Source organism: Eurosta solidaginis, chromosome 5 (assembly GCF_040869045.1).
Source record: "Eurosta solidaginis isolate ZX-2024a chromosome 5, ASM4086904v1, whole genome shotgun sequence".
In the NCBI taxonomy this organism is placed as follows: Eukaryota; Metazoa; Arthropoda; class Insecta; order Diptera; family Tephritidae; genus Eurosta; species Eurosta solidaginis.
Genome location: NC_090323.1, coordinates 5,011,984 through 5,033,907, shown reverse-complemented (window position 1 = coordinate 5,033,907; position 21,924 = coordinate 5,011,984). Strand labels below are relative to the sequence as shown.

General features: G+C 36.8%; 1 protein-coding gene across 10 annotated transcripts in view; it reads right to left on the bottom strand.

The window, feature by feature from the left end:
• Positions 1 to 783: 783 nt before the first annotated feature.
• Positions 784 to 21,924, bottom strand: part of Mob2 (MOB kinase activator 2) — a 113,822-nt gene continuing 92,681 nt past the window's right edge. For 8 of the 10 annotated variants that reach the window (XM_067791092.1, XM_067791094.1, XM_067791091.1 and 5 more), the window contains exons 3-5: positions 9,798 to 9,958; positions 6,898 to 6,994; positions 784 to 6,832 (exon numbers count right to left, since the gene is read on the bottom strand). In XM_067791092.1, coding sequence (XP_067647193.1) covers positions 5,737 to 6,832; positions 6,898 to 6,994; positions 9,798 to 9,958 — 1,354 coding nt within the window. In that variant the 3' untranslated portion in view covers positions 784 to 5,736. Of the gene's footprint in view, positions 6,833 to 6,897; positions 6,995 to 9,797; positions 9,959 to 12,449; positions 13,237 to 21,924 lie in introns of all 10 variants that reach the window. The other 2 variants (XM_067791100.1, XM_067791099.1) reach the window with 1 other exon arrangement.

Genomic DNA, 21,924 nt, shown 5'->3' with positions numbered 1-21,924 from the left:
TAGAAAATCATATCATATTTATTTTTACTATATTATTCTACATACTCTACAGTTTATTGAGTATGTCCCTGTACCCTATTTCCACTTCTGAATTTGGTCTCAATTTCCATTCCCATAAATCAATCCTGTAGCGGCAAACTCACTTCCGTAACAGTATATCTTCTTAATGATGATGAGGAGGTATTCTTAGTTAAGCTAAGGCATGCTTTACGCCAGAACCGTTGACTAGTAAATTTCCCGCCTTTCAGGGATTGCAGAAACCTTAGAAAATGCTCTCATTTTGTTGCTTGCCACCTATGGATTCCGATGCTTTCTAGAAATTGATAAGTAAAGGATGCCCAGATTCATCCAGTGGTTCCACAACTCAAGCCAAATATTGTTAGTCTTCAATGGGGATTGAAACGTATTAGTCGTCCATGGGACCGACGAAATTATCCGTATCGAGTGACAGAAATAAAGAAATCTCAGCGCTAAGGAACTTAAAATGCAATCCAACAATTAACTGAGCGAATAGGAAAATAAAATAAAAACAAAACAATTCATGATTTTTTGTTTATTTTCTCTTTAAAGGAAATAGTGAAACGTTAGAATTTATTTACACACATAACTAATCTCGTACACACTTTTTGTTGTTTATTTATTCATTTGTTTGTATTTTTTTTTTCTAAATTAAATCAATTTTTCATTTAATACTAATAAAAATTGCATATATATTTAGAGCTCTTTTTCCATTAAAAGTTTAAATTTGTTTCATTTCTTTGTTGTTTGTTGTTTTTGCATAAGTATTAACACTACTAACTAATGCATAATTGTCATTAAATTAAATTATATAATTAAATAATAGAACTTCATTATAGTGCTATAGTTACATAAATATATATGTACGTACATAAATGGGGCGGTGAGGTTTTTGTATAATTTTTGTTTTTTTGTTGTATGATTGCAGAGATAGTTTCATCATTGACATTTCAATATAATAATTTTGTTTTTGTTTTCTTTGACTCTTTTAACTATACAAAAAAAAATTTGTTCCAATAAATTTTAGATTTGTATATATATAAATAAATTTAACTTTTGTGAAACTTTTAACGAAGAGCACAGCGCGCGCAAAATAAAACGATTTTTTGTTTTTAAGTGCAGTTAATAACATAATTTTTAAAAAAATTTTTTGTTCAAAGAATAGTAAATTAAAAATAATAATTGTTGAAGGAAATAAGCAAAAAAAAAAAATGAAAAAATAAGGAACTTTTTATTCTTTGTATTACTTTAGTTTATTATTTTAAAACTAAATAAACTAATTCAAGTCTAAAAAAAGAGGAAGAACATAACTACATACATAAATAATAGCATAATTTGTGAGAGCAGGTGAACAATTTTTTTGTTTTGTTTTATTTTATCTTTTCCTATTTCTTTTGTCAGCTATTTTAAAGCATTCTTCTTGTTTTCGAACATCTAAATTATTTAAATACACATATTATTATTTATTTTTCACATAAACATACATACATATGTATGTATTTACGTATGTATGTATCTAAACATTTAAAGAATTAGTATTTAGCACTAAGGGTGGTGTGAGGATTGAGGCTACTTTGAGTGAAGTGTTCGATTTGGTGCTACATTTCATACATGCACCTGCGAGTAAACAAATAGCAGCAAAAATTATTTACTAATTATTTACTAATATTCGTTAGTTTAATTTAAAAAAATCTTGTTTGAAACTTTCGAACTTTTTCAAAATCCTTTTAGACAGTTTTCGTTATACAATACATTCAACCAAAAAAAGGAAAAATTTAATAACTTAAACAATAGTTTTCTTGCAGTTTTCTTACTCGCAGGTGTATATACATGCATAATATGAAAAGGTGGCTTATGACTAAAAAAAAGAAGAGCACAAACGTCCTGAAGAAATACATTGTCTATCTTTAACAGCTGTTTCTCGCAATTTCTTTTTGAGTCATTAGCCACATTTTCATAGACCGGATCACATATATTAACATACAACAGCGTGCACAAAAATAGCACTTTTTTACAACATCGCAACAAGCAACTAAATCCTTCTTTTTTTCGATAATTTAAGAAAAAACTTCTATGAGTTCTGTAACTTAAGATATAAAAGTCAATCTGAAACCCGTTTTTGAAAAAACTTGAAAATTTGAGAAAATGCTACGAAAATTTCAAACTTTTTACTTAAAGTTTTCAAAGTTTTTTTAATTTGCAGGATTCTAGCCATATCATGTTTAGCCTAACAAATTATAAGTTATAAAAAATAAATAAATGTAAGGCGCGATAATCTCCGAAGAGATCTAAGGCCGAGCTTCTCTTCCAATTTGCGTCGTGCTCCTCTTGATTTTCCCTACAAATTGGCCGGACGGGACCTACATGTTTTATGCCGACTCCGAACGGCGTCTGCAAGGCAGATGAGTTTTCACTGAGAGCTTTTCATGGCAGAAATACACCCGGAGCGCTTGCCAAATACTGCCGAGGGGCGACCCCGCTTAGAAAAATTTTCTTCTAATTGAAAAATCTTATTTCTAAAATTTTGTTGTTGCTTTGCCCGGGGTGCGAACCCAGGGTATACGGTGTGATAGGCGGAGCACGCTACCATCACACCACGGTGGCCGCTATAAGTTATAGGTCTCTCAAAATTAAAACTGGGTTATTCACAATATTTTTTCCGAAGAGTGTTTTTTTATATGATCCTCCATACGAAGGCACACCTTTATTTTTTATATAAAAGACAATGGCAGAAAAAAACTGGTTAAAAATCAATGCAACTTTGAGAGATCTTCAACTTGCACTTTGTTAGGCTTACATTTTTAACAGACTAAAAAAGTGGATACTCACAAAATTCCAAAAACTATAATAAAAAGTTCGAAAATTTCGTAAATTTTTTTCGAATTTAAGAAAGTTTTTAAAAAGTTTTGGAGATATGCAATTTCAGTTATCAAATTCGTCGAAATTTTTTCTTAAATTATCGAAAATTAAAAAGGATTTATTTGACAAATTTTATAAAAATTGTAAGTGCTATTTTCGTGTTCGTTGCTGTACATATGTGAAACCTGAGTTTGTGAGTTTGTGGCAACGTTCAGGGCAGAAAAGTGAAATAGTGTAGTAAATATGAATGAGCGAGAAAATATGAAGAAGTTAGATGAGAAAAATATAACATGATTTGTAACTGAATCTCTTTTTTGAAGAGATCCCAATTTACTGTTGTATAAAAGGTATTTAAATTGTTACTTTAGTACATACAGACTTTCAGCTTGCAAAAGTAAACTGAGGTCTTATCAAAAAAAAACAAAATATTTATTATACTTTTCTTTTAGATATTTCCTTTTTTGTTTTTAGTTTAAGTTACCACCAATTTTTAATATAAACTTATAAAAAATTCACAGCGCTATTTCGGAAAGATATAAATACATACAAAAAAGTAAGCTTCAATTTAAAGTTAAAAGTTAGTTGTCACTTATGCAATCAGTTACACTTGATAAGCACTAACTGCAATCGGGTTTGTCATTCTATTAGAAAAAATTCACCACACTATGATAGCTTTAACGGTTTCAATACCAATCAAGCGTGGGACAAGATATACTCATGGCTCACAGAATAATCGAATATGTTTTAAATTTGTTTGTGATATAGATAATAGAACCCAACTAGCTTTAAGATTTTCGTGCCCATGCTTCATATGAAGCCCTAACTGCGATTTTGGTGAAACCAACAAAAGTAAAATTCCGATTCGGTGTACCAAAAAGACTTTTAGAAAAGTCGATCGTTGAAAGGCGCCATTTTACGACTTCCATCTTTCATGTCAGTTCCGAATAAAGCGTTTCAAAAATGTCAAAAATAAAAAAATATATAACAAAATTTCGAATCGAACTACAGAGTTATGGATCCCTATAAAAGGTCGGAATTGTGAAGTTATCGTAAGTCAGCCGAAAGGTGAAAAATCGAGATGATGGTTCAGTACTGATCGAAAATGTCGCATGGCCAAACCTTGACGAGAACATGCATGGTCGGGTAGAAGAAACCCACCATACTAACGGTGCTTATATGCACTAGAGGCCGTCACAATTCCCCAAATAACAAACGACAGATGACAAAAAAAAAATCAAAATTTTGCAACGCTCTGAGTTTTTTTTTTTTTTCTGAAAAACACGTCAGCTCGTTATCAACTTATCTGCCTAAAAACTATTTCTCTAAAATGTATTTTGTAATTGGAAACTATTAGAAACATAAGCACATATGCAGACAAGCTGGTAGCCAGGGTCACGTGAATACCCCATTTGAATATCACTTTTAAGTTGTGGATATAAGATTTCAAAACTTATTGAATTTTTCTCACACATTTTTCATAGCTCACTGGATCTCTCTCATACCAAATAAATAGTACATCTTTGTGTCTAAAATAGCTTTCAAATTAAAATAATTTTAAAAATTAAAACAACTTCGAGTACTACATGATTTAAAAAGAAAACCAAAATTTTGCGGTTTCGACAGAATTTTTTCAAATCGCCCAAAATGAAAAACTATCCAAATCTGAGTTGAATAATTTTGAAAAAGTGTTCTGCAAACACTTTCACATAAACCGCAAACCAAGGTAAGCAAAATACCAGAAAATAAGATAGTTTAGATTCGTATTTCTAAAAATATTTATAACTTTTGGTATTTCTAATTTTTAATTTAATATAAATCTATGAATAATTGGTTGCCAATTAACCAAATGATCCCAACAAATACACTTATTTTTGTATCAAAATAACAAAAAAGTCACTTGGCCAATTCGAAAGCGATACCGCCCACAACAATATAAACGATAATTCAATTTTACATGATGATTCACAAAAATTTATTAAAGGGAGTTTGGCTAATTTAAAGGTGTGTGAATGGGTGTAAGAGTGTATGTGAAAGTGGCTGGTGAAATTTTAATATATTTCCATTTTTTACTTGTATTTTTGTGATTTGTATCTGATTTGCTTGCACAGTGCATAATTTTAGCTTATTGTTTACCTCTTTTTTTTATAAATATTTTTTTTTGTTTTACTTGCTGTGTATTCCTTTTCGCTTTCAAACATGTTTTTGAGTTTTATTTATTTATTTAAATAAGATGTTTTTGTTTTATTTGCATTTTGTTTGTTGGTGTCACACCAGATACAGACTCAATTACAATCATATACTTTCTTTCTTTTCCAATTTTATTTGCATTTTATACGTTTGTTATAATTACTTTCATCTTTTAGCTTTTTGTTACAATTTTTTTTCTTTTGTTGTTGTAATCTTAATTTCAATTAACACTACTCTATATATTGTAAATATAAAGCAATAAGCGTCATACATCCTTTGCGGCCGCAACGGCAACACTTTTAACATCATTTACATTATCATAATCATCTTTTTTTTGTAGTATTTAGCTTTGTTTTCAATTTCTACCTCATCATCAACATCTCCTTTCTCTTTCTTCATATTTAAGCAAGCACTTTCATACTCAACATCGTTATGAATTGATTCTACATAGGCAACAGCAACGGCAATGGATGCGGCAACAACGGCGTCGACGGTGGTGGAATTGGCAGCAGCGGCGGCGGCGTTTTCATTAACAACAGCACTTGCTTTAGCACTAACAACTACAGCAACTACGGCGTCAAAAACAGCAACAGCTGTCACTTGTCTAAGATAATCAACCACGTCCACCTCAGAACTCTTACATGCAACATTTGTTGTTATGGTTTTTGGCAACTATGCTGTGGTTGTAGTTGTTGCTGCTGTGTTGGCATTCGTTGCTGATGCGCCTGCTATGCTATTCACATTCGGCGCATTATTCGCATTGCACTGTATGAGGCCACTGTGCTGTTGGTGTTGTTGCTGTGTATGATGGTGCGCATGCGCATGCTGGTGATGATGATGGTGGTGATGATGATGATTATTATTGAAATTCAAGTGCAAAGCGCCCGCGCCGCCATTATTACAATTTACCGCAACAGCTCCCGCACCTCCTACACCTGCCTCAGAATTATGTTGTTGTGGTAGCGCTGAGGTGCAGTAGCGTGTTGCCGTATCGCCAAATTCACCGCTACTCAAATCACCTAGTATACCACCAATAAGGCCACCACCACCGCCAAATACTGCCGCAGCTGTAGACGCATGCGCGTTATTCGTATGTTTCGCTTGCTTCGCCTCTGGCTGCGTACAAATAGGCGGCGCTGCAGCATCACCATCGATGAGTATTGTGCCACCCGTCGTTGATGACGCAGACTGCTGATGCTGCATTAAATTGACATCTTCTAATCCAACATGTTGCTGCTGCTGCAAGTGACCATGTATTGTCGTGCCACCGCTGCTGCTGCCGCTACTATTCGCTATACCACTATCAGTTGTTGAATTACTATTGCCACCACAGCCACCGCCGCCGCTACTGCTGCCACCATCCGTCGTTGCAGTTATTGTGGAGGATGCGAGCGAGCTTTGTCCATCATCGGTTAGACGTAACGCCACCTCTAAATCACGTAGCACATCCGTCTCCTTTTCGTCAATCAGCGTGAAACGTCGATGTAAAGCGGTTAGGTGTGCAAAGGTCAAATTTAAGTGGGTGTGCAATCCTAATAGCGCAATTTCTCGGAAATGCGCCGCATAGAGATGAGCTATCACATGAAATTGCAAGCGTAGTATTTTGCGGGCAATCGATTCAAACGAACTAGGGAATTCGTTGGCATATTTGGTTGGGAATATCAACTCATCGCTGACTGTTTTTTGTGTGAACGTCATTACATAGTCAATATATTGGGGAGCAGCGACGCGTGTCTTCTTGCCTTTCTCATCGAACCATAAGTACGTTCTGTGGGACAAATAACAAAAACGTTTATAAGTGAATAGAAGAAGTATACAAATTTATTTAAATACCTGTTGCCGGGACCAGTCATATCTGAGCAACCAGACGGCGTACAAAATTCACTAATAGTTCCATAAACCAAGTTTACATGCTCAAAGAGGGCCAGTGCTACAATAAAGATACAAAATAATTAAAATAAATTTTAGTCACAGCGCTGTAATTTTAAAATGAATTATGTAAGTATGCCTGAAAAAACGAAAATCTCCGTAAACTTCGTCATCTAATTTTCATAATATCCACATATTTTCGACCTAAGCGGGCCTAACTTTCCTAGAACTCGTTTGCTTCAAAGTGACCTCAAAGCTTGCCTAAATATTCCGCTTTCGAGTTCGCGTTATTCTCCGTCTTTGCCACGATGATCACCACCATTATCAATATAATCTTCTCTTTCTTTTCTATTACCGCTCACAACTTTTTTCGCAACCTTTTTCTTTATCGTCTTAATTCTTCGTTTCTACTGCTCTGATGTAGTTCATGTAGACCCACTGAGTTTTTTTCTATGATCTTCTTTTGGATAGGCTACCTAATTTTTATGTAGACTTTTGCCACTAACAAGTTTTGGCCTAAATTAACAGATGTATGAATTTTGGAAAGAATACTCAAACAAAAGTGGAGTCTTAACACCGAACGAAACGAATGCATTTTCGGCAATGGACTATACCTCTCTCTCTTTTGGTAGAACCTCATAAAGTACTTATGTGGTGATTGGTCAGAGGTAGAAGAAGAGGTAGATATAGAGATATTCATAGAGACGGTGGTGTCCAACGGACGGTATCCAACGATGCAATTCTTTTTTTATCTCGTAAATCCGATTAGATCCGTTGTCAAGTGAAATAGCCGAACTGTATGACTTTGGAATTATGTGATCATTTCAAGACGCCGCGAAAGCCGCAATGTCACGAACGATAGTGAATTGGCAAGAGTGGCGGAAGGAATCGAGGGAAGGGCGCTGGACATTCACGTAAATGAGGAGTATAGCGAAATGGGATGGGTGTAAGCATGATAGACTCAACTACCACCCCACGCATAGATTGAGTGAACACGGCGGTTTCAAAGAGTGCTTAAACAAAGCATAGCATAGAGAAAGATCCTCTCTGTTCACTCTCCCATCGAATTCGAAAATGCAGAACACGTGTGTCATTGTCCCCGTTTTTTGGAGACGGACTAACTGTGTTTTGTCAAGAGAGGACTTTTGAATTGAGTACTCAGTCCGAAAGAGCATTTATTAACTAAAATGATTCTTGGCTGAAATTGTTACTCTCTGTTATGACTGGTTCTCCAATTTTATATCCTTTATAGTCTCGAATTTATATTCTTTACAGACTTGAAATTATATCAGTTTACATTGACCGCAAAATCCACTATCTTTTCTCTTAATCTAGGCTAAAGAAGGCAAACCCTAACACATTTTGAAAGCCAACGCTATCAACATCATCAGCATGCGCTAGCTATTGTGCGCTTTTATGTTGATCGTTAAGATCTGCTGCTAGAATTATCTTTTACAGCATCAATTTAAAGATATCGCACGAAAGGCAGTAGCCAGGTCTGAGACAAGTTTGGTTTCGAATAGGTGTTTCTAAATATAATTTGACAAAGCTGTACAATTATAAGATTAGCTCTTTACCCACGGGAACCATACCGTATCTGGTTTTTTCATTTATATCGGCTTTGAGGTCATCGCTCAAGGCTTATTACTGAATTTGTTTCTTGCATGAAAACATATCCAACTAACTACAAAAATCAGTTCAATTCATCATAGCGACGATACCGTACATCGAGTCATAGGGCTTTCCAAGGGCTAACGAATCAAATGTAAATTGCAATTAAGTAGCAAGAAAGTATTCAAATTCGCAATTGTCTCATCTATGACATCGTCATACGATCAGAATATCACACGATGTTTGAAAGAAAAATTCATTGCAAATAATTAAAGTAGATAATGAATAATTAATGGGTACTATAAAACTGTAAAATGACGATTAAATTGTTTCTTACTACACTAATTTAATGAGATTTATCTTGAATTATAATTTGACTTAATGAAGCGATTAAGTTCCATATAAAACTAAAATTTTTTCAACGAAAAAATTGTGTATGGTCTGTTTTTGGCTAATTTGATTACTCTGCCAAATACTATATACTATAGATCATTCACATTTTTATACCCTCTCATCAACTAAGATCGCGCTACAAAACGATCATGACATCATGCTAACAAATTATACTAAAAATTGTAATGTTATGTAAGTCGAAAACTTATTTCCCCCAATTATTCACATCAGTAACTAAGTATGTGCACAAACATATGTAAAACTTTAAACAAAAGACCTAAAAACGAGCATGATGTAAAAGATAATGAATTATGTTTTAAAAAATATATATAAATAAACGTTTTTATTAATTTGTTTTTAAATTTTGTATGATGTAACCAATTTGCGTTTGTGTTAGAACCCAAACGCAAAAAAACAATTTTTTTTTTGCATTGAATATTTGAATAAATATAAATTTAAATTAAACGCATAAATCAACTCACTAATTCTGACATGTATGCCATTATTGCTAATGTGAATTTAATATCGATAATTTATTTAGTATGAAAATATTAACATAAAATTTTAGTTTTAGTATTATTTGACCAAACTTTTTTTAAGCAGATACCAAATTACGCCACTCATTAAAAAGAAGTTTTATAAAATCAATATGTGAAAACAAATGTAAGGATTTTGTTTCACTAATAATGCTATTCGTGCAATTACAGAATTAAAATTTCATTTCTAATTTCATCCGAAAAACACGCACAAAAGTTGAGCCATAACAATCAATTTCGTTTTGCCTTTGCCGATTGTGCCCTTTCTTAGCTTACTAAGCCCATCATAAATATAAATAAATTTGTATTTGTATAACAACTTACTATGTGACGCCAGCCATTCGTTATAGTCTAAGCCAGCTGGAAGATCTACTAAGGCTTTGAGATCAGCTTCAGGTAGTTTACGTTCTAGAACGCTCTCCTCCAAATACAATTTCGTATCTGTTGAATTTTGATCACCATCACGCTCTTTACGGCGAGCTTTTCTGTAAAGAAAATAAAAATAAATATTATTATAGATTTGCAGGAAATCGTTAGAGAACTGAGTATTTTTTTTTTTTTTTTTGATTTTCTTTTTTTTTATAATAATCAGAAAAAATAAATAATAACAGAAAGTTGTGCAAAACGCCAGCACTTGGTTTAATAGCAGGAAATCACCCACTTAAGATTAGAAACTTAACTACAAATATGACTTAGCACAGACCGTAATAACGATAGAGATATCGAATTTCGTAAAAAAACACCTAAAATTATACCGAATCACTTTAGTTGATGAGCTAAAGGCTCACGTAAGCAAACTTATTCAACGTGCGCCTTTGTATGAACAGACACTTTGGCTTTAATCATATCATATTAATCATATCTACATTATCAATTTGCCGAAAGTTAATCTATTATTCATTAAAGGTGAGCAGCCTTTCATTTCATTTAAGCAAAACTAAATCCAGAAAGGTAAGAAAAGATTTCGTTTTTTTTTCATAACCAAACACATTACATAACGCTAGAATATTATAGATTTGAAGAGGACCGACTTTATAGTTACTGCAAACAAGAAATCGATAGTTGTTGTGTTTTTCGTATAAAATACAGACTTGCTATGAAGGCGCGAAATTGCGTCGAAACGCGTAGAAGTTAAATTTTTTTTATTCAAAAATCGGCTTAAAGGATCTAAAACCACTCAGTAATAACTTTCGAACTTCCATCAATGAAGAGCATTCATTACATTTTACTCCTTCTGGGAGAACTAAGTTCAATTACTCTTGAAAATATTGTGACGAATATTAGCAACACTAAGGGATACTATCATCCCTAAGCCGATACTAAGCAGTGACTTGTATGCACATAACCAAATTAATCATTATGTCTACACATATGTCCATACAAGCAGCGGGAGCAACGCACAAACACATGCATATATCTGAGATACTCCCAAAAGTAGGCAATAATTTGTGCAAGTATCACTCACATATACACGCGCATATGGGAAGCTATACACGTGCATCTGTAGTTATAATTTTATAGCTGGTAACTAAGTAAATTCTGGAAACGTCTAGAAGTATGGAACGAGGAAATCGAAGAGTATAAAAGAGCGCAATCTGAGCAATTAGAATGAGTTTGATTTAAGCACCCTATCTGTCGAGAAGTAGTAGTATTGTTAAGTAGTTGAATAAAGACCATTTTGCACTATTGAATAGGGGAGTTATTTATTCAACAGTTTAGTGATTCGAACGTTAGTAGAAGGTTGCAAATAAGAGGAATTTCAGTAAATTCGTTACAATATATATATAAATGCATTGCACGGAAAAAGGTTTATCTTACTGAAAAGGTTAAAAAAAATTGCAGAGATAAAAAAATATCTTGAAAAGCATTCCCAATTTTTATCACAGCATAAACGGCTTCAAACAAGGAAGAGATTTCTATCCTTTTGTTTTTCAATGGCAGATATTAAACATTAATCAATTTTCAGAATTTTGTCAGGAGGATGACAAGCAAAAAGCTTTTGCAGTTCACCACCCAAGGTGAAGAGCTTTATTGAACTTTTGCACATTAACCTCACACAGACATTACAAAAGTTCGTTGCACTGCAAATAATATAGCTTTCTTGAATAATATTTAAGCCAACGTTCACCGGCTGAGCCAGAAAAGAGGCTGCTGTGGAAATTTTTTTTAGATATGCGAAAGCAGCGATACGATTGTTAGAGTTAAGTACTCCCGCCTAACTCTAAAATAATTACAAAAAAAGTTTTTAGTTTTTATTATTCAGAAAAGGTTTTCTCCCTCTCTCTCTACGCAAAAACACGATCATTGGTGATAAATAAATACCATCACCACGCGGTCTCAACATTTTATGCAGGAATATTCGTTTTAACGACCTTGCAAAGACTCAATGTGTCAATAGTGATATGTCATAAGCAACTCTGCCTTCTGGTAGTTTTCTAGGACTAATTTTTGTTGTTACTTTGAGAAAGCTATGCCACAATAATAGCCGAAGACTTAGCTAGTTGAGCGCAGAACGTGTTCAGTTGTTTCTTCCTCAGACCTATTTATAAGCAAGCGATGCTAAGCAACAGAAAAACTTTGCTACACATTTTTAGCTTAAATTACCAACTATACCTTATTGTAAACTCCCTGATGAATGTAGTAAATAGTACCGAAACGCGTAGGAGCAAAACGAACTTTGTTTCGCAACTATTTTTAAAGCCTTACCTATTTGCGATATATAACTACTAGCTGGTTATCGATTGCTTTAATAAACAGCAAAAGAGAAATATGTCACAGTGACAACAGAAATACTGAAACCTTCAACCAATTTCTATTGATAATTTATTTACAACCTTTTAAAAGAACCGTAAATTGTCAAACTGTTGGCTGATAAGGGCTCCATAAATGCTGATAAAAAATAATTTATATATTTCTATGGAACCTAAACTACTGTACCCCAAAACCCCCTTTTCTAGACATCATCAAACAACTCACCCAGCTACGCAGAGTATTGTTTCAACCGAATCCTGCGCATATCTATATATGCTACCAAGCGTTTCACCGATTTTTATCGGTATCTCCGTAACCTGCCACATAAAACGCACAGTTTTCAAAAGACATTTTACAACAAAAGTGCCAGCACCATTTGTTGGACTCTTATGTGTAGCAACACCCTTGCGTGGTGTACCCTTCAAAGGCGTCGTCGATGAAGATGAAGGTGGAATCGTTTCTGGCGTCACTGTAGCTGCAGGTGTTGGATATGAAACGGCGGAGGAATAAGTTGAGGAGGAAAATGAGGATTTACAGCTGCTGCAACTACTTTCGCTACTCGAATTATGAGGCAAATGCCCGATAAAAGTAGTGACTGTTGCATCAAATGTTACCGACGAGGGGTGTGTTGGCGCTAAAGAGGCATACGAGTGTGAGCTTGATATAATTGAAATGCTATCGGTTGTTGTAGTTTGTGCAGCAGCAATTGAGGCTGGTTTAGGTGATGTCGCTGAGTGTGCAGCGTGTGTTGTTGTGTTTGTGCTGCTTGTCGATGAAGTAGCAATACCGTGATTTTTGGCTTTAAACGTGTCATGGGTTATTTTAGGGCGGGTCGATGCGTAGCTCATTGGAGTTCAGGTTTTTTTTTTTTGTTTGTTCTTTTTTGTTTTATTTGATGTTTTAGTTGGCACTGGGGTGTTTTTTTATAACAAAGTATTTGTATTTTTTTTTTATTAAATTGGAATTGGAATCATTTTTTATTTTTAAAACTAATTAATACTTTTTTGGTTTCCTGATTTGAACATGAAAATTTTAGTTTAGTTTTATATCACACGCTTTATTTTATTGGTTATATTTTATTTTAGTATATCACAAATCTTTGGTATGTTTAGAGTCCAGCTATGTTGCAGAGTATATGCATATGTTTTGAAAAATTAAAAAAGAACTAAATCTCAACTCAAATAATTGTGCACTAGTTTCAGTAATTTGTACTTCAACGTTACATCATTAAAATTTTACGCGCATTTAATTACATTAGCAATTAGTTTACTTAGCTTCAATTTTGTTTTCTTCCTCTTTTGCTTTTAAGTAAATTTCCAACGCAATTTCTATTTAATTATGTCTCTTCACACTCAGGCAATTAACTCAAACGTTCATATGGCACAATTTAAATGACTAAGTAAAAACATAAGCAAAATCAAGAACAACGTAAATTACTTATCTCAGTCAAAGTCATAAAAACAAACTCTACGCCTCGTCACAAACATAAATATTAAGCGTCAGCGCGTTGTAATGGGTTGATGGCCGATTTTTCATTCCGTTGGGCTTACTTATTTATTAGCTACTACATATTACGTTCAGGTTGGTTGGCAAGTTCGTTGTGTACTGATTGAGTGACAAATGTTGAGCATTCATTTAGACCTACTACAAGCCCTGTATAGGCGTATCGATGGTCGGTTGAACATTTCGCGCATATTATCAGCAACAGCAACCGTTACTATTTAGTAGAAGTACGTACCTACACTGAAAGAAAAAGACTGGTAAAATCAACCGAAATACTGGTCAATTCAACCGAAATGTCTGTCAATTTTTATCCATCGCAATAAGATGTTGAATCAACTGCGCACAAATCATTGATTCGTAATTGACCGTTTTAGTAGTCAAATGAACAAAAAAAGTTGTTGCGACAGCTTTGTACGAAAGTACCTATGTTGCGACATTTGCAAACCAGATTAGTTTTCACTGAGATTTTTCATGGCAGAAATACACTCGGAGTGCTTGCCGAACAGTGCCGAGGGGCGACCCCGCTTAGGACAATTTTCTTCTAATTGAAAAACCGTATTTCTAAAATTTTTATGTTGCTTTGCACGGCGTCTTCGGTGTGGTAGAAGCACGCTACCATCACACCACGGCGGCCGCCATATACATATGTAAATATGTGCATACATATAGTACACAGCATACATAAGTACAAAGTAGAGAGCGCAGTGAGCGTAAAACTCTCTTTGAAATTTGATCATTGACTGTTGATCGCTGTTGAAATGACCAGTGAGATCAGTTGTGTTAACAAAAAAATCTGTTAGATTGATCAGGAATCTGTCAATTTTACAGAATTTTGTTAACTTAAGAGAATTTTGTTAACTTCTGTTGAAATGACTAAACTAATTTGTTTACTTGACAAATAATTCGGTCGAATTAACCATAATTCGATCAATTTCACCGAATCTCCGTTAAGTCAAGAACAACAGAAACGATTTGTTGATTTTACTAGCACAATTTCTTTCAGTGTATGTCAAGAAGCATGTGTGAAAGGCGAGGTATGAGTAGTTAAAGTAAGTGTCAAATGTGGGAAAAGAGCACACTTTTTGGGCTATCAGTAAATATATAAATGTGTACTATGTACATATACACAAACATTGATTTTATCCTCAGACGGCGGGGGAGTTACTTAAGTAGTAGGTAAATGCATAAGACCGTTACAGAGAAAAAAATTCGCCCGAACAGGTTAGAAAGTTTCATTTGAGCGTGAAAAACTGATGATCCTGCCAATGCTGTTTGGCCAACTATTTAGATATTATCCTATTCAAAGCAGAGACATATTCTAATTTGAAGAAGTTTGTAATATTTTCCTACATCGTGTTGAAAAATAGATACTTGAAAAAGTGACAACGTATTTCCAATGTAAAACTATCAGAGCAAAAGTGACGTAATCCTATACTAAAAAAGTTGTGTTTTCGCCACTCTTGGTCTACTACAATGCTATTTTATTCCAAAAATGGTCTACTACAATGCTATTTTATTCCAAACCTCGGCGCCACGCACTACTTTTATATAAATGTTTGCCTTCACAAGGTTATCAACCATCCGTGTGGATACTTTTTCTTCAATAAGGGACCGGATAAGCAAAATGTCGAGGTTATATCCATAGGCATTTACACTTTTGACAAGTTTCATCAAAAAAGGGTTATCATGCAAGATTTTATTGGAATATGTGGCTGGCTCGAAGTTTTTAAGTTTATACCTAGTGTTCGAACTAACACATTTTTGACATTTCCGACGTCGGTATTTTGATGTCATTTCGCAGTAAGAAAATTGTATGAACATTCTTAGGTTCATTCGCTTCCAAAGTAAACCATTTTTTAAGTTTTCGAAATTTTCGATGTGGAAAAATAGGCATTATTACTTCGTAAGCTTTCGAATTAAACCATGTTCGAAATATCTCAACTGTTTGTCATAGTTAAATTTGTAGCTGCCACGTTTAAAGTGATAAAGTATCCATAATCTTCGACACTTTACAGCCCCGCGCTTGGACCCATGTCTTTCTCGCTTGGTCGATCATATGCACTTCTCGCCTTCTCTTAATCTTGTCCAATCTAATGGGGACGTTTATGGGGCCAGCTTCAAGGGATGTGCCCTTATTAGCTAGTTCATCCGCTTTTTTATTCTCATCTATTCCCATATGCCCAGGGGACCAATATAGATGTATGCTTTTTCCCGCCCCGATTCTTTCAAGGGATTCTTATACTCTAACACACTTTTAGATGCTGTGCTATGCGAGATTAATGCATTTATTGCTGCTTAGCTGTCAACACAAAAGTTAAAACGGCTGCAGTTTAAGCTGTTCTCTTCCAGTGCTTCTACTGCTTTGGTTGCGGCTAATACTTCAGCTTGAGCATATTGTATAATATTACTAAAGCACCACTTATTACAGTTTAAGCTTTATATTTATCTTTAGAACCAAGATATTTTCTACGTTTCCGAATTTCCGATGACGAAACGAAAGGGCACTTTGCTGTCATTTTAAAGAGGTCATATATAATTCATATTAACTGAACTATGTTCTGATTTTCGAATGTTTCGAAAAGTTTGTGCGATTTTTGTCGAAATGGGAATGGAGGAACAAATTTCATCACCATATAAATTAAGTACTAGATTCTTCTTCACATATAATTTTTACAAATTCTTTGGAACCTTCAATATGTCCTTGGCCATTATCAGTTGAATAACGATCAGAAGTTTTCTGAGTTACGGTCTTTGTCCGTCCTGCTGAAAAAAAAAATTGGTCATAGCAAAATTTGGTAGCACTGACACAGAACAACCGGCAATACAATTTGGTATAGTACGTAAAGAAGGTTTATCACTTTTATTTCAAATTCTTTTTATTTCTTTCGCTCTGAATTGCAGCACTTGCAAAAATTGGAAAATAGTGAAAGTATAGTTCAATACGAAAAAAAAGAATTATTCTTAGCACTTTTCAGTATCATGTATTTTTGATGCTCTTGTTAAATATTGAAGATGTTGGTTGCACCCTTTCCATGTTGGTCTAACGTTAACTACTAGTAATAGGTACACGGCGTATGCGTGACTTTTTTTTACTAATGAAAGTTTTTTTCTTCGTTGTTATCGTTTTAGTCACTACAGTGCCTGCCATTTAGAACCAGTACGATATTCCCGCTGCTTCCTAACTTGACCGTGAATAAGCATGTACTTTCATACATACGTACTGCTATGTACGTGTGCGTGATGGCGTTTGAATGGTCATAGAAAATGAATGATATTGACACACCGTCAAGATTCAATATTCAACAATAACATAATATTCATTTGCCATAAGTGCTACAATTATTCGATGTGAAAAAAACGACTAAAATGTGGGTAAGTATGTAGATAAGTGGTTTTATATAAACAAGCACACATACAACTGCTTAAAATGGATATGTGAAACAGGCGCTCATAAACCAAATGGCAAAAGCTAAAAAGCAGCGGTAAAGTCTACACAGTTTTTCTTCTATTTTATTTTACTCTGCTGTGGGACTCTTCTTTTTATTTTTTCTTTGTTTTTTTTTTCTTACGTTTCATGCTTGTCATATCAGCACAATTGTCGTTATTTTTTACGTGCATCTGTTTGTATATTTTTATTCCTTTTTTTCCACTTTTTGTTTGTGATAAACCAACGAAATATTGCATGTCATCTACAGCTACATTTTGGCTATTGACGACGAAAGCGAGTTTGTTTATCGCATTTGCGTTTTATAAGTGCTTTGTACGTATGAAGGAAGTAGTGGTAAAAAGTGGAAAAAATAAACAGATAAGCAATTCGGTTTTACTTTTGTGGGCTACACAAAAAAGTTAAACCAACAAATAAATAAAAATAAGAAAAAAAGAAATTTTTATGCAGCAATGAGCCTCATTAAAGCGGCAATAACCCACCGACGTGTGCCGTACGTACGGACGTTTGTCGTACGAAACACGTTTGACCGAACCCTCAAGCCCGTAGAAATCAATGTGTGCGTCTGTGTGCATGTACATAACATATTTGTGTGTGTATTGTTTACAGATAAGCACTGTTGCCATTGACCATTTTGCATGCAGGCTGGAATTAATATTATATAAATATAAATAGATTACATATTTATTATCTGCACTTTTACGAAATTATTTCGAATTATTTTCACAATTTTTCAAACTTCAATTAGGTGTTTTTGCATAAAACTGCAAACGGTCAAAAATTAGCGCACAAAAGTTTACTAGGCAACGCTGTCTAGTGAGAGAGCGATCAGCTGACACGTTCTTACGGAAAAAATCAAAATTGTTTTGATTTCTACGTTCCGGGCTACGTACATACGGGCGTTGCACGTCGGTGAGTTTTCGTTTACATTGCACACTCATAAGATAGGTCGTGTCAGCTGACACGTTTTTGGTACGTGAGTAACTGCCGCATAAGTGAGCGTAATTTACGCAGAACTTTTAGCAGCGCATGTGGTGTGATGGGAAAGAAGCTTGTATCAATATTTTGCAGCTGATTTGGTTTGAATGGGTTTCAATTATTAAAATGCAGCAAAGTACCCAAAAGGCTAACTTGGTTCCTTAATTCTTGCTATCACATCTGCAAAATCCCAAGCAGTACAAGAGTGTTTAAGTTGTACAAGAGTGTTTAAGTTACAATGGACACGTACGTTAAGTATGGAAAAAAAAACAATTGCATTAAACATCCAACATATGTTTGCGTGTTCTATTTGTAATTAAGCCTTCATAAATAATAAAAGCCTATGAATACAAGAAGCATGCATTGGAGTATATCGAAATAAAAGTAGTTTGACGTGGGCTTAGACGGTCATAGTTTCCGCTTCCCAAGGCAGTCGGTTCTATGTACCGGAGCGACTCGGGATTTTTCCCGACCAAGGACTGTCATTTCAGTGTAACCCCATTTAATTTGTTTCGTCCCTCCCATAAATTGTCATCCTCCCAGCAGCTCCTTGCAGCAGGACTGCTCCATATTCTCTTGCTCCGGGAAGGTATCGAATCCAATCCGGGTCCGTCTCCTGACCCCGGTCCTGAGAAATGGTTTTGCTGCATCTGCCGGAAAAGAATCTTTTTAGGACGGTCATACTCTGTTCAGTGTGTCTCGTGTAAGGGATGGTTGCATCGGACAGGTTGTTCTGGGCTTGATCCCAAAACCCGACGTCCACGTAACTTTTATAAATCTTTTGTGGCTCCTTGCTGTTCACGCCCAAGGGCGCCTCGTAGTCTACGTCTAAGCGCCCCCACCCCCCCCCCATTACCTTCCAGCAGCCCCGCTGCTCAGCAAGCCACAACAAGTACCCGCTGCTGCTCGCGCCTTACGGCGCCAACAACTCAAACAGCTGCTACCACTCATAACTACAATCTTCGTAGTAGAGTCGGAAGCAATGCTGAGCAACAGCCCCTGCCCCCGTCTTCTCCCCCCCTCTTTTCCGGCAGCAATCGTGTAAGTCAGGGAACCAGACTCTTAGTCTCTACCTCCGTTTGCACCGTTTGCCAGCACAGAATATATATGTTTGCGACATCCGCCCAATGCAGCTCCTGCCTTGGGTGGTGCCACTTTCCTAGATGTTCTGGTCTCCGCGACGGCAACCCCTCGACGGGTTTCATCGCGCCATGTTGCCAGGTCGCAAACCCAAATCATCCGGGTACCCCAATGCTTGCCCAAGGACGCCCAGTCCCAGGGCCACAACAGCAATTGCGTCCTGGCCTTCCTCAACCCAGGCGTAGTCACCCGTCACTTACCCCCAGAGTGGCGACGTCTCCCCTCATGCACTTCAGAATTCTGCAGTTAAACTGTAATGGACTAACTGGGAAGATTACGGAGATAGTCAATTTCATGAAGCGGCACAACATCCGCATTGCTGCGATTCAAGAGACTAAACTCACAGCACGATCTGCATTGCAGACCTGCTCTGGGTATAATGTCCACAGAAAAGATCGCGAGAGCGGAAATGGAGGCGGCCTCGCGTTTATAATACACCACTCTGTGCAGTATCACATATTTGATCCTGGCATCGACCGCAGGGACAACGTCTTAGAACGTCAAGGCCTATCTGTCCGGTCAGGCGATGCAAACCTAGAAATCATCAACACCTACATCCCCCCTGCCACCTGTTGCCCCGGTGGATACCGCCCTAATATCAGAGCCTTACTCACTGGAAACAATCGCATTATTTTAGGCGACTTCAATGCCCATCATGATCTATGGCATTCAAATTTGCGGGCGGACAGTAGGGGCGAGATGTTGGCGGATCAAATAGAAGAAACGACGTTCTGCACAATAAACGGAGACGCCCCCACACGTATGGTAGGAAGCTGTCACAGTTCGCCAGATATCTCAATCGTGAGCGCAGAACTCGTAAACTGCGTCAACTGGCAGCCGATGGTATCATTGGCATCCGACCACCTGCCTATACTTGTTTCGCTCGAGCGTACCGCCGACTTCATCGTCACAGAAAAACGCACTTTCATAAACTTTAAAAAAGGAAAGTGGGAAGAATATAAATCCTTTACAGACAATCTCTTTGCTGCCCTCCCTATCCCGACTGATGCCCGCCAAGGGGAGCGTGCCTTCCGCAAGGTCATTGAATCCGCCTCGGCACGTTTCATTCCCGCCGGGAGAATTCCCGAAATCCGGCCCCACTTCCCGGCGGAGGCCGCAAACTTAGCGAGAGAACGTGACCTTATAAGGCAGCTTGATCCAGGCGACCCCCAAATAAGGGATATAAACCAACGCATCAGATTGCTTGTGGATGAACACAAGCGGGCGAAATGGGAGGAGCACCTAAGAGGTTGTAACCTCTCTACCGGTGTGGGTAAACTTTGGTCCACCGTAAAGTCCCTATCGAATCCGACTAAGCACAAAGACAAAGTTTCCATCGCCTTTGGCGACAAAGTGCTGTCGGATGCGAAAAAATGCGCGAGCGCTTTCTGCCGACAATATATAATGCATTCTACGGTCGACAAAGTTAGACGGAGGGCCAACAGACACGCACATAAACACAAATTCAGCGCGTCACCAATCACCATCACCGCTAAAGAGGTTGAGGACGCCATTGGTCGCGCTAAACCATCCAAAGCAGTGGGCCCAGACGGCATAGCCATGCCGATGCTTAAAAGCCTAGGGAAAGAGGGTTTCAAATATTTAGCGCAGGTCTTCAACCTGTCTCTTTCCACCTTTGTCATACCCGAGAAATGGAGAATGGCCAAGGTGGTCCCGCTACTAAAGCCTGGTAAACCAGCTAACATAGGAGAGTCGTATCGTCCGATATCTCTCCTATCGCCAGTAGCAAAGACGCTCGAAGCCATTTTGCTCCCTTATTTCCAAGCAAATTTGCAACTAGCCTCCCATCAGCATGGCTTCAGAAAACTCCATAGCACTACCTCCGCGCTAAATGCCATCAGCACACAGATAAATTGCGGTTTAAATCAAAACCCCCACCATAGAACAGTACTCGTAGCGCTAGACCTATCAAAAGCTTTTGATACGGTCAACCATGGCTCGTTACTGCAAGACCTGGAAGGGTCTACCCTTCCCCCATGTCTTAAAAGGTGGACCGCAAATTATCTGGGTGGTCGGCAGGCATCGGTGCTATTTAGAAACGAAACATCAAAGCCAAGGAGAATTAAACAAGGGGTGCCACAGGGTGGTGTCCTATCCCCACTTTTGTTTAATTTCTACATATCTAAGCTACCTTCACCACCGGAAGGAGTCACAATCGTTTCCTACGCCGATGACTGCACAGTAATGGCCACAGGCCCAGGCCCACAGATCGATGAGCTATGCAATAAAATAAACGGCTACCTCCCTGATCTCTCCAGTTTTTTCGCCTCGCGAAACCTGGCATTATCACCGACTAAATCTTCCGCGACCTTATTTACAACATGGACGTCCCAAATGTCGACCATTTTGAACATCCACGTCGATGGCTCTACGCTACCGACTGTCCTACACCCCAAAATCTTGGGTGTGACGTTTGATCAGGATCTACATTTTGGTGAGCACGCAGCCGCAATTGTTCCGAGAATTCAGAGCCGTAACAAAATCCTCAAATCCCTTGCTGGCAGTACCTGGGGAAAAGATAAAGAAACGCTCATGACTACATACAAAGCAATTAGCCAGCCGATTACGTGCTACGCGTCACCCATATGGTCGCCAAGCCTAAAAATTACCCAC